Below are 16,269 nucleotides of genomic sequence, written 5' to 3'. Positions count from 1 at the left end.
GAAACAAATACTTCCATGAAACAGGTGGATGGTTTCTGGTCTGGCATGCTTATATTCTTAGCGGGAATAGATGCATCGGATACGGAACATATACACTGACACATAATGTATCAAGTAGTATTGAGTGCTATGGTGAACACAGAGCAGGATAAGGGGGCAGAGAGCAGTGCGGCCAGGGTGGCCAGGTCAGGCCTCTCAGAGAGGTGATGTGCCAACAGAAATCTGAGTGAGGCAAGGCAGTGCACTGCAGAAGGGTCTGGGAGGGAGAGGACTCCAGGCAGGTGCAAAGGTCCTGAGGTGGGAATGTGCGTGGTGTGTTGAGGACCAGCCAGAGGGTCAGAGAGCTGAAGCTGGAGAGTGGGGGGATAGTGGCAGGAAATGGGATGGAGGAGGTGGCCAGAGGACAAAGGAAGAACTGGATTCATTCTGTGTGAAGGAAGAGCCCGTCAGAGGGTTTTGTGCAGGAGAAGAACACGAATCCAATCGAGGCTAATTAGAAGGGGATTTGAAAAGCGTCTTCACTCCTTACGGGACCTGAGGGCCGCCCCCCCTTCTGCCCCACTGCTCTGGCAACCCTGACCCAATCCCGCCGGAAGCCCCCAGGTCTCAGGTCTGGTTTCTTGGCGAGAGGGGGTCAGGATCACAGATGAAACAGAACAGCTTTTCAGAAGCATCCAACCCCTAACAGACAAAAATTCCCCAACTCGCAGAATGCATCTTTGATGCTTTGAAAAGCTCTAAGCCGAAGCTGTTACCGCCTCGGGGCAGATTTGAGGATCCTGAGGTGATGGTCTGCCAAACGCGAGCCCCTGTACTGAGCAGGAAGGGCAAGGTCAGACCTGGGAGACGCACACAGACCAGATCTGCCAACTCGTGTGATGCCCCACCCAAGGGGTCAGACACCACAGTGGCCTCTCCATGGCCTTCCCGATTCTGCTCCTGCCCTCCCAGCTACACAGGCGGCTCGGGAACACAGTGGCCCCGTCTAGAGACGGACACCTGCGGTCACGTGGAATCAAGAGGCTCCTGCGTCCAGGGGTCAAGCCCCGGTACTGGTCTAACTACACCCTGCTTGTTTTTCCGGGTCGCTGAAGCAGAAGCTGTCGCCAAGTGCACTAAGCCAGCACTCACCGGGGCATGAAGCAGCGTCTTGGCTTCTAACTTCTGCATGGTGCTTCCTTCCAGGGGGAGGCGCTCTATCTTCCCGGTCTGAGCAAAGAGTAAGTGGGTCCCAGGTGGCAGAGGGATCACAGCAGTGGGGACAGAGGGTCCGTGGTGAATCGGGGGGGCCACTGTACTCAGACCTAGGTGGCAGGAGATGTCAATGAGCAAGGCCTATGTGCAGGAGGAGTGCACACAAACACACACACGGGGTCACGCCAGCTTCATGGCACCAGGCGCACAGCTACTCAATGCCCATTTGTATCTAAAAGCACAAGTTGCAGAAAGACCTCAGTCAAAGGGCATTTGTGAGGAAGAGGAGGTGGGGCATGAGTCTGCCATTAAAGGTCACTTGAAAGAAAACGGCCTGGACTTCCCCGAAATAGAAATAGAAATAATGCGACCATTCACGTCCTGCTTTGGGCACGGGCCGGGCCGTGGCAGTGAACCAAAACAGCCCCTGGCAAGCCCTGCCCGCAGGGAGCTCACTTCCCAGTGGCAGGCACTAAGCTTCCCAATGCTGGGGGGACTAGCAGGGAAGCAGCCCCACGCACCCTGTCCCCGTGGTGGGCGAGGGTCACACCCACTGCCGTGCAGGAACACGCCCCTTCTGGGCTTTCAGGGACAGAACGAGGATCAGAGACTAATTCGCCCCCAGGTTCCGCCTCGTCTCCTAAATGCTGACCCCGATGCCCAGCACGACGCCCCGGCTCCCCTGACGACAGAGTGTCCCGAAAAGGGTGAGGGGCACAGAGTGGGGGTCAGGAAGCCTGGGTCCCAGACCCAGCCCTCCATTGCTGTGTGGATGAGTCATGGCTCTTCCTGGGCTTTGTCTCCTGCTCTCTGAAGAGAGAGGGCTGGACCCGGTCGTCACTGGGGCCATTTCCACGTCTTGCTCCTTGTGCCCAGTCAGTGACATAAACCCATCTGGCTGACGTCTTTACTCTCTCTGGAGTTCACCCCTCCTCTCCAAACTCACTGCCAGCCCCTGAGGTCCGTTCCCTCGAAGCTTCTCACCTGGATTAGTTTTCAGCACCTGGACGGCCCTTCCCCTTCCCCAGGGGCCTCTTACTCTTCTCTCGGCTTCCACGGTCCAACCAGCAATCTGTCTAAAACCTACATCTGGTGGCATCAATGCCTGCTCAAGACCTTCCCTGGACTCCCAGCTGCCCTCGTGATCAACCCCAGGCCCCTCTGCTGGGCATCTCAGATCCTCACCTCGACTCCCCTCCCACAGGACAGACACCCTGCAGTGTCTGTGAGCTCGAAGCCTGCTCCTGCGGCCTGGAATCGGCCTCTCAACCCCAGCCCCTCCCCCCCAATAACTTGGTTCACACCATCTGCTCTGGAAAGCCTTCCCCAACTAGCCCCTCCATGCCCACAGAAGCCAGGGACACGTTCCTCTGGGTCTCCCGGCCCCCTCCTCTCTCACAGAGCTCCTCTCCCTGCCCTGCACCTGTTCACCTGTCCTCTGACCTTCTGGGTGCCACACTGTGACTCCCCCTTCTGGACCCCCAGCACTGACCCCAGCATCTGAAGCTCAGTGAATATTGGCCGGATGGATTAATGACCACTTCCTGCTCACTTAGCAGCCTCTTAGCAGCTTCCGGAAAATATCTGGTAGGGGGTCAATCCCTGATTATTAGCTGTATGGAGGATGGAGATTCAAGGACTGACTGCATCTGATTTTGGTAACTTGTGACAGCTACCATTTCCTACGTTTGAGACAGAGGCAGGATTTTAGAGCCGGGATCCATCCAAGAGACTGTTCTGCTCCTCTGCTGGGTGGAGGCTGAGGAAGCCGAGACTGAGGCCATTTGGGTCCCGAGCCGCACAGCCCCGCTGGGCTGCACACAGGCCCCTACTCCCTGCCCAGTGCCTCCCAGGGAAGGGCTTCGGTCGGCCTCTCCCAGGCCTTCAATGTCCCAACGCCACAAACACTGGAAGGCCAGGCCACCACTGCAGGGACTGTGCCCCAGGGGACCCACAGCACACGCACCCTCTGCTACCAACCGAGAATCACTGACACTGGACCCCCAGGCCCTTCTCAGACACAAGCCCAGCACGGCGCTGCCCTCGGACTTACAGGGGGGCCTCATCCCGGGCCTGGTCCTGGTGCCCTCCAGCTCACGGCCGTCGCGATCCACGCACCAGCAGTAGCCGGTGCTGCCGTGGCACTGGGTGGGCACGTAGTGCCCATGCTCGTCACACTCGGGGACGAACAGACCTGGCCGTGGTGGGTCCGCTGCCCCCGCCGCCCCGAGGATGTGTTCTCGCTCCAGCTGGCACCGCGTTTTCTCCATTTCTACGACAGAGACAAACGGAGGGAGACGGTCAGCTGTGTCATCGGTCGGTGCTCACCAGCCGTGGCTGCGGGACACCCACGCTGGACTCGGGCCCCCGGAGGCTGCCCGCTCATCACTGGGTTTTGTTTTGTTCGTTTTCTAAAACGTAAACTATCATCCTGGTTGAGGGATTTGACAGTCAAGATTACGTTTGCGTTTTCTTTTGTCTGCTAAGCACTTTTTGGTTTCAGTTTGTAACAACTGAGGCAGAACGAACACGCCATAAAATTATTTCAAAGTGAGCGATTCCGTGGCATTTCGTGTAGTCACGGTGAGAGGCAACCGCCACCTCTACCGAATTCTGATCCACTGTCCTCAGCTCCATAGGAAACCGTACACCTAGAAGCAGAGCACTGCTCTCTGTTTCCCCCTCCTCCCAGCCCCCGGCAGCCAGCAACCTGCCTTCTGTCTCCATGGATGGCCTCTCCTGGACACGTCCTATAACTGGGATCATATCACACGTGGCCTGTTGTGTCTGGCTGCTCTCCCTCGGCACAATGTCTTCGGGGCTCATTCACCCTGTAGCATCCGTCAGTATGCCATCCTTTTCGATGGCTGAATACTATTCCACAGGGTGGTTACGCCACATTGGCTTGTCCATTCATCACCGGATGGACATCGCTGAAATTTGCTTTGGGAGACTTTGCTTCTCTGAAATTTGTCCTTTTTATCATGTCAAGCTGCTTGATTATCCACGTTGAGTCGAGGTCAAAGATTTGGGGAGACCGAACACCACAGGGCACATTTTCCAACAACTGTGTTTCATTTTAACGATGAGCTCGTGTTTGCCATGAAACATGGCCTCTTAGCCTTGCAACTCAGATCCCCACGTAGGGAAATACTTCTAGATCTTTGGGAATCGCCGATAAGAAGCTATGGCCTGGAATCAACAACTTCCCAATACACAGAGTTCTAGCTCGTTCCGAAGCAGCTGGAGTCCGGCCACCACAAGGGCCAGGCCAGCACCGCCCTCAGCCCTACAGTCTCCACCACACGAGCGATGCCCAGCCACCAGCAACGCTGACTGCTGACAGCCACCCTCCGGCCAAACCCAACTATGTCGGCTGCCTCTGTTTTCCAGGCCTTTCCATGTGCTGTGCATGGTGAGACACTTCCTCCTTGACCCTGCTTTCCCTTCCTCCCAGTTACTTCCCCCAGGAAGCCTCGCCAGGCCCTCCAGGGCTGGGTCCTGTGTGCCTCCATAGCTCCTGGGGGGGCCTGGGCTCACCTGCCCTGGAGCTGTGTCACACTGACAATGACACTGACTCTGTTCCTCGTTTGTCTCCCCAAGCGGATTCTACTGCATCATCCCTCACCTCCACTCAGGAAGCACCTGACAAGGGAAGAGCTCAAGGGGCTCACGGTCCAGAGGTGAGGGGACAAGAAAACACACTGTTACACTCTGTCCTGACAGAAGAGCCCAGGACAGGCCAGATCCACGGAAGACATCTCCTCCATGGGTCTCAAGGGCAAAGGGGTACCAAGGTGCTGTTTTGGTTTGTTTTTGTTTTTAAAGAGAGAGAGAGAGAATGAGAGCAAAAGGCAGAGTGAGAGAGAGAAAGAATCTTAAGCAGGCTCCACACTCAGCACAGAGCTGGATGCGGGGCTCAATCCCACAGCCCTGGGATCATGACCTGAGCTGAAATCAAGAGTCCAGGCGCCCCCAAAGTGCTGGTTTTTTTAAATGTATATTTATTTATTTTTAATTTTTTTACATTTATTTATTTTTGAGAGACAGAGACAGAGCATGAGCGGGTGAGGGGCAGACAGAGAGGAAGACACAGAATCCGAAGCAGGCTCCACGCTCTGAGCAAGCTGTCCGCACAGAGCCTGACGCAGGGCTCGAACCCACAAACCGTGAGATCATGACTTGAGCCAAAGTCAAACACTCAACTGACTGAGCCACCCGGGTGCCTCCAAAGTGCTGGGTTTTTTTTTAATGTTTATTTATTTTTGAGAGAGAGCGAGAGCATGAGCAAGGAGGGTCAGAGAGAGAGGAAGAGAGAATCCCAAGCAGGCTCTGCACTGGGGCTCAATCTCAGGAACCGAGAGCTCATGACCTGGGCCAAAATCAAGACTCAGAAGCTTAACTGACTGAGCCACCCAGGCGCCCCTCAAATGTTCATTTGTGACCGTGTCTATACACGGCCTTCGCGGTGACATTCAGCACGCATCCTGCCAATAAACGTTTAAAGTACCTTTGTCTATGTTGCCAGGTCTCATGTTAGCCTGCCTCACATGGTTGTTCCCTTGATTGGAAGCAGTGAAGGTGCCTGGAAAGTGTGTGTTAAATCTGGCAAGGGAAAAGTGGGTATTGCTTTCCCTTTTATCCCTAGGGGCTAATATTAAAAAAAAAAAAAATGATGTAGGAAGAGCCAAACAAAGATGCAACTAAGCCATGCGCTTGGGAATAAAATGTTGGGTCCTGTTCACTCTTGGACATAGAACTTATTCACTTCCTCAATACCTCCCGCGCGCACAGGGTTTTAGAGATCCCGTACAAGGGGTCTCCGTTTACACGTGTTTCATTTAACTCTCTACTAGGATCCTATGCAACACGCAACTAACTGTATTTTTTTCCACCAGATGAGACCCAAGGCTCAGACTGGTGAAGGGCTCCCCGATCACAGCACGAGTAAGCAGCTCAGCTCAAGCTACAACGTGGGTCTTTGGATTCCTAGCCTAGCCCCCTGCCCCTCTGTACCCACAAGCCCAGTGCACGTACACAATGGGTGGGTTGCGTCAACAGTGACATACACAAGTGAGCTTAATACGCTCATGAAATCATCTGTGGCCCACAGACTCCTCTTCCTTCCATCACCATCTGTGTTTGATGTTGCCCTTCCAACTTGAAACCACACCTGGTGCTCTGCGTGCAATCAACCAAAGCAAACATCTGAGGAAGCAGAGGCAGCTCCATTCTACAAGGCTGACGGTTCTGCACGGATGTGGTGTTTGACCAACGTACAACATCTCAAGCGATCGGCAACTTTTACAGTAGAACTTTTAAGTGCTGTATCCTGAACTCATACAAAGGAGGGGAAAGCCCCAGTTGTGACTCAGGAGATGGAATTTCAAGTATGTTTATGGAAAGCTGTGATGTCGCTGGGTTTCTTGGGATGGCTTCTCAGCCTGGCCACCAGGCAGTGGGAGCTGCTCCAGGGGCCCCAGCCCCCCATGGAGAATTTTCCACTGTGGGCAGGGTGAGGACGGGGTAATAACGATACATTTCCTGGCCCTGTTTCTGGCTGATAAAATGACCACTCAGGCAAGATTCCTTTCACTCATCTAGTCTGATCTGCGCGGGGGAGGAAGCAGTCAAGACCTGCTATTTATCCAGGGAAAAGCAGGAAGTCTGGGGTGACTTTCTCAAGGTTGGGGACAAAGAAAATGAGAGAAAAATGAAAGAGAAGGAGAAATAAGAAAAAAAATACCTTTTTAACTTTCTTGACTTACATTTCATTCTCTCGCCTGATTACATTTCTTTCTCTGTGCTAATTCACATAGATAACTATTGCAGCCTCTGATATACTCCATGGGGCTGAGGAACTCATTTGGGGAGGTGCCATTTTTTTAGCCTCTTCCTGCCCCATCTGCCCCCAAGAGGGGCTGGCTGCTCCTGGGGGCTCTTCCACACACGGAGACTTATTTATAATAAAAATAATCTAACCCAACACCAGAGACTTTAAGAATGTCTTTCTTTTGGGGCGCCTGGGTAGCTCAGTTGGTTGAGCATCTGACTCTTGATTTCGGCTCAGGTCATGATCTCACGGTTTGTACGTTCGAGCCCCGCATTGAACTCTGTGCGGATGGTGCAGATCCTGCTTGGGATTCTCTCTCTCTCTCTCTCTCTCTCTCTCTCTCTCTCTCTCTGCCCCTCCCCCACTTGCATGCTCTCTCTCTCTCTCTCTCTCTCTCTCTAACTAAATAAATAAACCTAAAAAAAAGAATTTCTTTCAGAAAGGGTTTTACTCGGGGCGCCTGGGTGGCTCAGTCAGTTAAGCGTCTGACTTCAGCTCAGGTCACGATCTCGCGGTCTGTGAGTTCGAGCCCTGCGTTGGGCTCTGTGCTGACAGCTCAGAGCCTGGAGCCTGTTTCAGATTCTGTCTCCCTCTCTCTCTGCCCCTCCCCCGTTCATGCTCTGTCTCTCTCTGTCTCAAAAATAAATAAACGTTAAAAATAAATAAATAAAAAGGGTTTTACTCAATTTTGAGAAAAATTGCTATAGAAAATTCTTTTATATAAGAAGTTCAAGGAACTTTTTTGTAAACCAAGAAATTACTCAGTCCTCATGTTCTTTGTTTATAAAACAAAGGAGATGAATTATAGAATTCTAGAGCTGCTTCTAGCTCTGACTGGGAAATGCAAGTTTTCTATCATAGGGTTTGATTGAAGTGAAGTGCACACTGAAACACAAACAACAAGACATATAAAAAATAAAAAGTGTACATTAAGTTGTTCATCAGCTTTCTTGCTCTTAAACTGTATTATCTCCTCGATGTTTTCATCTTCTCTTGCAGCCCTGCTTTCTGAACTCTTGAATTGCCTTTGTGTCTACAGTTGTGTGATGTGTCTCTAGGTGTGAGATGCTGGTAAGTGTGACGGGCGCCACACGTGAAGAGATGTGATCAAACATCCATAGGTGAAGAGATGTGATCAAACATCCATAGGCTTGGCATTTGCCCTTAAGGACCAAGCTTTGCAACTCTAGCCCAGGACTTTGTATTATATATCTCTTGATCCGCTAAGAATCCGGTCTCCTACTTTCCAAAAATCTAGCCAATTACATTCCTCCAGACAGTCCTCAGGCAAGGTCATTGGCTCTGGTAGCCCGCCTCCAAGATGGCCCCCATCTCCCACCTCCTGGTAGTTTCACATTTAGGCAATTCCCTTTCAACACTGTTAGGGGGCTGGCCTGTGACTAACAGTATCACCAGAAGGGACAGCGTGTCCCTTCCAAGATGAGGTTACAGAAGACCATGGCTTCCAGCTTGGGTGTTCTCTCTCTCATTACTTGGTCTGGAGGGAGCCAGCTGCTAGGTGTTGAAGTCACTGAGGCGCCCTATGAAGAGACCCAGGCTGTGAGGATGTGAAGTCCTCAGTACAACAATGCATGAGGAACACAGGCCTGTCAGCAACCACAGGGATCCTTCAGCCTCAGATGACCCTCAAAGACCACAATCTCAACTAATCCCCAGACAACGACCTCATGAGAGACCCTGAACCAAGACCACCCAGCTAAGCGGCTCCTGAATTCCTGACCCACAGAAACTGTGAGATAATAAAGACGTATTGTTTTAAGCTGTCGACCTTGAAGATCATTTGTTACATCACAATAGATAACTACAAAGGACTTTTCAACAATACGGGTCTGAACTGTGAATTTTTTTTTACCGAACAGAACTGTAAATGTATTTTCTCTTCCTTATGACTTTCTTCATGAAATTTTCTTTCTTCTCTCTTACTGCATTGTTAGACTACAGTATTTAATACATACCACATACAGACTATGTGTTAATTGACTGTTTATGTTATCGGTCAACAGTAGGCTCTTAGTAGTTAAGTTTTTGGGCAGTCAAAAGTTATATGTGGATTTTCAATTAGCAATAATCGCGCCTCGGATAAACCTCATTGGCTGCGATACTGACACTGCGCAAAGCTATATATGTGGATTTTCAACTGCATGGGAGAGTCAGTGCCCCTAACCCCCATGTTGTTCAAGAGTCAATGGGACCATGGTGGCTTTCAAACTTTCTGGCCATGACCCACAGGAATACATTCTGCTCAGCAACTCGATATACATATGTATACGCACACACACATACTCATCCGTGCAGATATAAGCATCATTTCATGAAACAGTACTTTTTCCTACTATATATACTCTGTATACTCTGATATCTTCTTGATTCTTGTTTTCGATTCCATTTCATTTAAAAGCAAATGGCGCTAGCGATCCATGGAACATACACAGGTTGTGAGCAAGAGTGCAGAAGCTTGGGGGAAACAAATCAGAATTTCTGGTCTTGCCTGTCACCAGTTGACAATGCAGAAGCTGTTGCCTCAACTGACTCACCCTCGAAGCCAGTTTAATTTTTTCAGCTAGTCCCTTCTGTATACAGTAGGTACCAAACTAAGTGCAGACTGTCCGACGCCCTGCACTTCATTGTGTTTGGCAATAGGCGTCCGGATGACATTAGTTTTCTCCCTGCTAATATTTCAGAAAGTATTTTAGTCAGCCATAATTTAGAAATATACGATGAAAACCTCAGTGTTCATATTCCAGCTGAAAAATACAAAGTCAGCTCTTGTGTAACCTCCACAATCCCAACTGCCTCTCTCCTACATGCAGGTAACCCCGTGCTCTTGAGTTTTCGTTTTTCATTCCTCTGTATGCATTTTGTAGATTTCCTACATATGTATACACACATAGGTTTATTTTCATACAGCGTTATATATTTTTTAAGTTTATTTATTTACTTTTGAGAGAGACAGAGACAGTGTGAGCAGGGGAGGGGCAGAGAAAGAGGGAGAGACAGAATCTGAAGCAGGCTCCGCACTGTCAGCGCAGAGCCCCACGCGGGGCTCGAGCTCACGAATAGTGGGATCATGACCTGAGACAAAACCAAGAGTTGGATGCTCAACTGACTGAGCCATCCAGGCGCCCCAAACTTTTTAACATTCTTACATTGTTTACGTTTTTAACATTTTACTCATTTTAATTGCTGCATATTATTTCATTGTATGAATTGTTCCAAAACTCCATTGGTCCATTCCTCCTACCAATAGTCATTTAGATTTCTTTTCTGTTACAAGCAATATTCGGTGAACATTGGTATGTATTTCTAGTGCACGTTCTCTCTTGACTATTTAACTAGATGTTGAATTTCTTAGGAGAACAGGATTGAATACATAAACAATTCTAGCAGACTGTGCTCATTGGTTTTATCCTTGTCCCAGCTTCACATCCCAGCCTGCAGGGATGAATTTGTTTCTGTTTACTTAACAGAGCCTTAAAGAGGGGGCAAGGAGTGAGGTTAAAAACAAAAAACAAAACCAAGAGATGAAGACATCTGCTTCTTTTTGAACTGGTGATATGAAGCAAGCTTAAGGAAATAACGGGACGTCAGTGATTTTTAGTAGTTGCTGGAGAGTCTTGACTAAGATCATCACGAACTCTTCTCTATGTAATCTGCCCGTCAGAATCTATGGGCAGCACTAAGAGTTTTTACCCACAATTTCAGGAACAAAAAGTTGGCCCTGCCTCGGTTCATTCTGGCTGGGGTTGGCAAACATTTTCTCTCAAGGGCCAGGTAGTAAATATTTCAGGCTTTGCGTGCCTTATAATCTCTGTCACAACTACTGAACTCAGCCTTTGTAAGATTAAAGAAGCCACAGACTATACATACATAAACTAACAAGCATGGCTGTGTTCCAATAAAACTTTATTTATAAAAACAGGAGGTGGGCCAGATTTGACGTGTAAGTAGTGGCATGGCGATACTTGTTCCAATCAGGAGGGAACAATGTAGATCAGAAATATGTATTATATACCCAAATTTTAACTTACTCTGTGATTCTTCCCCTTTTAGTTGGACAACTATCCTAAAAACTGGAAAACACCTAGTCCTGTTGAGAGCAGGGATAAATAAATACTTTTATATACTGCTGATAGGAGCGGAAACTGGTACATTCACTTGGTTCTTCAACAGTTATAAATCTGTGAGCACCATCATGGGCCACATGCTCCACGGGACACCGCCGGACATAAAAATAAAATGCACCCTACACTCACAGGCTAGTGAAGGAGACAGACATCGAAATCGCTATTAATTGCTTAAAAAGGTGGTGAAATGGATATTTTGTTGAAACATCATATATTTGTGTATTTATATATATATAACATAGTGACAGTGGCATGACTATATCTGGCTACAAACAGTAGCAGTCATTAAAAATAAGTAACTACGTGACTCCAGTCTACTGTGTCAAATACATTCTTAATCTCATGACGGAATACCATGTGGTTTAGAGGACTGAATCCAGGCTTAAGCCCATCAGACAGACCTGGGTTTGAGTCTCAGTTCTAGCACTTACTACTGGTGGGACCTTGATTACGCCTTTATCTTGGTAAGCGTCGGCATTCTCTGCCAATGGGGATCATAATAGTGTTTGCTCCAAAAGGACAATGGTGAACATTACATGAAAGAGTACGGGGGAAGCTTCTAGCACAGAGCAGGTTCTAACAAACAGCAGCCAATTACACGTATTCACGCAACAGCATCTGTCGAGTGCCTCCCACGTTCCCAGAATTGAGTCCAGATCTGGACCCAGGACTATCGTTATTCTTATGGTCTAATGAGATGCCACCCAAGCCTTGGGTCAGCAGGTAACTTCAGCAGGTGCACAGTCCAGGTATAGGTGGTAATACGGACAATTCTGTACAGTCCGTGGCCTCCACCTTTCCCCAGTGGTGGCCCTTCACGCGTGCTCCCCACCTCCACCCTAGCTCTATTCCCCGTGACTCCTAGGAAGCTGGGATGGGTCACTTTTACGTGTGAACTTGACTGGGCCACAGGGTGGGGATATGCCAGATACGTGGGTGCCAGATATTTGGTCAAACATTCTAGGTGCTTCTGTGAGGATGTTTTGGATGAGATTTTACCTTCACAGACTGAGTAAAGCAGATGGCCTCAGCCAAACAGCGGAAGGCTAGGATAGAACAAAAAGGCTGGCCCTTCCCTGAGTAAGAGAGAATCCTTCCTTCCTAATGACTATGAACTGGGACATTGGCTTTTCTCTGCCTTCAGTGTCAAATGGGAACATTGGGTGTCCCGGGTCTCCAGTTTGCTAACTGTAAATCTTGGGACTTGCAAGTCTTTATAATCATAAGAACCTCCCTTATAATACATTCCTTTATAAACAAACACAGACAGGCAGACACACACACACACACACACACACACACACACACACTATTAGTTCTGTTTCTCTGGGGAACCCTAATATACAGCAGTTCTTACCTGAACTGCTTGCTCAAGTTACAAGGATGACAGGCTTCAGGTTGCCAGTACAGTTACGGTCTGTGTGGCATCCTCTGGAGTTGTGCAGTGCACAATCTGCATGCCCGTCCACTACAGCTGTGCTCTGATATCCCACCTTAACAACTCTGAGGACCCTCCATAGAGACTGCAACTTCCCCACCTCACCTCCTCTCCCAGGTTCAGGGACTCAGGATTCACGAATGTGGCAATGGCTTACCAACTCCAAACATCTCTGACACCTTACCTCCAGGCACACAATGGAAGCCGTCTCCACGATAGCCGGGTTTGCACTGACATGTGAAGGAGCCGGGAGTGTTGTAGCAGAAGGCATCGGGGTGACATTGGCTTGGCTGGCATTCATCCACATCTGCAAAAGAGCCACCAAGCCCAGGGACAATGACACTTGTTCTGGAATTCATAGTTTATACAATAATTTAAACCACTTCGTCAGCTCTAAAGGACTCTGTTTCTGATCTGGGAACAGTGATTGAAAGTTCACTAAACATTACTCATCAAAACACAATCTCCCTGGGGCGCCTGGGTGGCTCAGTCTGTTAAGTGTCTGACTTTGGCTCAGGTCATGATCTCGAGGTCTGTGAGTTCGAGCCGCACATCAGGCTCTGTGCCGACAGCTTGGATCCTGGAGCCTGCTTCAGATTCTGTGTCTCCCTCTCTCTGCCCTCCCCTGCTCATGCTCTGTCTCTCTCTCAAAAATAAACAAACATTTTTTAAAAAGCCACTAACTCCCCAATTTCTATCTTGTGTATTTGTAAATGTGTTTCACTTTGATGATTAACATTTTCATGGAAAATTAAGCATGCAAAAGGAAAAAAAAAGAGAAGATTCTTTTGCATATTATATAAAATGATCCTTCTCACCACAAATGAGAGCTTCAAAAATGTCTGAGAGTTTGGAGACATTATTAACCACTGACAGAAAAACCTCAGAGACAAGAGAAAATTCACATTTACTTTTCATTCAGTAACAAAAAGTAAATATCCCAGTTATGCCTGGGTGACTCGGTCAGTTAAGTGTCCAACTCTTGATTTCAGCTCAGGTAATGATCTCACGATTCTTGAGTTCAAGCCCTGTGTCGGGCTCTGTGCTGAGGGTGGAACCTACTTGGGATTCTCTCTTCCTCTGTCTCTCCCTCTCTCTCTCTTAAATAAACTTAAAAAAAAAAAAGAAAGTACTGTATCTCAGAAATTATAATCTTAGAAAAGCTTAGACTTTTCAGAAATACTACATGGTGTATTTTTAAGTAACTTTGCAAATCAGGGGATCGGGGTACTTTTTTTTTTTACAGCTATCTTACCTAAAATCATCTTTAAAAAGCATCTTGGCAGCCAGCAATGGACTCACCTCACGTCTGAAAGAATTCTGTGGAGACATTTACTCTCCCAGACTCTGCAGTCATTTATTTAATAAGGGGACTTGGCTTTTTCTGGAGCAGAAGGTGAGAGCGGACCAGGAGAATGGCTATAGCTATGTTACTAAGGAAAAAGCTGGACCTCAAGTCCCCATGTATACAAGGATTATCTGCCTTTTTGGAGAAGACAATCTCCTCAGTTCCTACCAGACAGCAGGGGTCTAATTGTTGCTTAAGCGAGCAAGTCACAGGACAAAATAGTAGGGGGAGGCTGAGCGTCTTCTCCAGTGAGAACAGCTTCCAAAGGAAAATGCATGGTTCACACTACCAGAGACAAACAAAATGCAGCCCATTTACCCAACAGAGTTGAAAGAGTAATTCTCAGGGCGCCTGGGTAGCTCAGTGGGTTGAGCGTCCAACTCTTGATTTCGGCTCAGGTCATGATCTCACAGTTCATGAGATTGAACCATGCCCTGGGCTCCGTGCTGACAGGGCGGAACCTGCTTGGGATTGTCTCTCTCCCCCTCTCTCTGCTCCTCCCCTGCACTCACTCTCTCTCAAAACAAATAAGCAAACTTAAAACAAAAAAGAATAGCTCTTTTAATTTCAGGATGAGTTGGTAATTAGCACATGGAATCTTTTCAGGTGACACAGGGAGAAAAATCAGAGGAACCACATACCTCGGCAGGCTCGGCCGTCCCCAGAGAAGCCCGGCAAACAGGAGCAGGTGTAGGAGGACCCTCCCATGTAGATACACTGCGCCCGCTGTGGAATGTCACAGTCATGGAGGCCCGTCGTGCAGTAATTGATGGGGCGCTGGTCCACGACAGCTACAAACAAAATGTGGACACGGTGTTTGGAGCGAGGCGTCTGAGTGGTCCCAGTGACCTTCTAAGTTCCCTCTGCATCAGTGGTTAGTGCAAGAACCCCAGACATCTAGGCATCTTGCCGGGCATCATCCTCCGCTCTCCACTGGGTGATACCCATGGACTTCCTGTTGTCTCCCACCTGGATCCTGCCTCTGATGGTCCTTTGCACACGGACACCATGGCTGCTCATCCAACCCGGTACTCACCCTCTCTGTCTCAGGCCACGCTCCATACCAGGTTCCCCCAAACCCAACTTCCCTTTCACCTGGAAGCGAGTTGGAACACCTGCAGGTGTATGTACACACCTCCCATGGCAGTTCTGTCAGAGCATGTGAGGAGAAGGATCTGAGGCTTCCCCACGGCGTCTTTCCCCTTGGCCCACCGGGCAGGAAGAACACGGTTGAGCGTGGCTGAAGTCAAAGTCACCCATTTCCCACGAAGGAAGGAGAGATCAATTTTCCCCGCGCAGTGAGACAGGTGTTATAGAAAGACGGTGGGCTTTGCGGGGGGAGGGTAGGCGTCCCTGGGTTTCTACCAGGTGCATGTGTGTCCGCCACATGGCTTTGGGGAGATCACATAATTTCTCAGGGCCTCAAGTTCTTCCTCTGTAGGAATTACTTCCCGCAGGCCAAGCACAAGGAGGCCCAGTAGATGGAACTCCTGTTTTCTAAAGGGTCCTGATGATAGAACTCATAGAACGAGGGCTCAGGAAGTGGGTGAGTGACACAGAGGCTAGCCAATAACACCTCACCTTGTTCTCTTCCCTCAAGTTGGAAGTCAAGGGCTGAGGTCTAGGGCATATTTTCAGTGGCTGATTCAGGTTCTCTGGGGGTTCCCAAGGTACCAGTTAACTTCTGGTTTTAAAGCTCTAAGACCCAGAACAGAATCCTATCCCTCGAAATGGCGGAACAGAACCTCTCCTTCCCTCGAGGGGGCCCTCGGTGTCCGGATTATCCTACAGGAGGGCTTCTCCTCTTTCTCCTGAGTCTTCCCAAGACTGATTCCAGTTTTCCTGGTCTCATGTGCTTTGAGAGCGAGAACTCTGAGCACTGTCAGGGGATACAGAAAGGAGAGGATACTCTTCAAAGGTCTGTGGGAAACGAGAGGTTAGCAAAGTAGTGGCGGAAGGAGGAGGTCTAGCCTGTGCACTTGGCAGCTTAGACTCCTGAAGTCAAGACTAAATCAACTCCCATGGGACAGGCACCATCAAACTGAGTCTTATGGGCCAAAGGGTTGCTGGATTTTAAATTACTGCTAGCGGTCCACAGATATGTCTGGAAAACAGTGACCTAGATGATACCTAACAAGTCCTAACACGTTCTGCTTCCTTGGACCCTCCTGCTGTCTATTCTTCTATTCTATTCTTTTCTCTAGGGTCCCTTCAGCTCCTGGTGTGAGCTGAACACACCCCAACAAATCCTTCAGCTCCTGGTGTGAAAGGGGATGCTTTCAACAAATTAGGATCCCCAAAAGGTAGGGAA

The 16,269-nt window shown here is 49.0% G+C and overlaps 1 protein-coding gene and 1 pseudogene across 1 annotated transcript in view; both read right to left on the bottom strand.

The window, feature by feature from the left end:
• The window catches only part of NID1 (nidogen 1), an 84,263-nt gene that overhangs the window by 12,566 nt on the left and 55,428 nt on the right, over positions 1-16,269 (bottom strand). The window contains exons 11-14 of the mRNA XM_003993899.6: positions 14,600-14,749; positions 12,795-12,917; positions 3,248-3,466; positions 1,132-1,304 (exon numbers count right to left, since the gene is read on the bottom strand). Of these exons, the coding sequence (XP_003993948.2) occupies positions 1,132-1,304; positions 3,248-3,466; positions 12,795-12,917; positions 14,600-14,749 (665 nt within the window). The remainder of the gene's footprint in view (positions 1-1,131; positions 1,305-3,247; positions 3,467-12,794; positions 12,918-14,599; positions 14,750-16,269) is intronic.
• LOC111557221 lies at positions 8,971-9,167 on the bottom strand (annotated as a pseudogene).

Source organism: Felis catus, chromosome D2, assembly GCF_018350175.1.
Source record: "Felis catus isolate Fca126 chromosome D2, F.catus_Fca126_mat1.0, whole genome shotgun sequence".
NCBI classification, from domain to species: domain Eukaryota; kingdom Metazoa; phylum Chordata; class Mammalia; order Carnivora; family Felidae; genus Felis; species Felis catus.
This window is presented reverse-complemented; position numbering and strand designations above follow the sequence as displayed.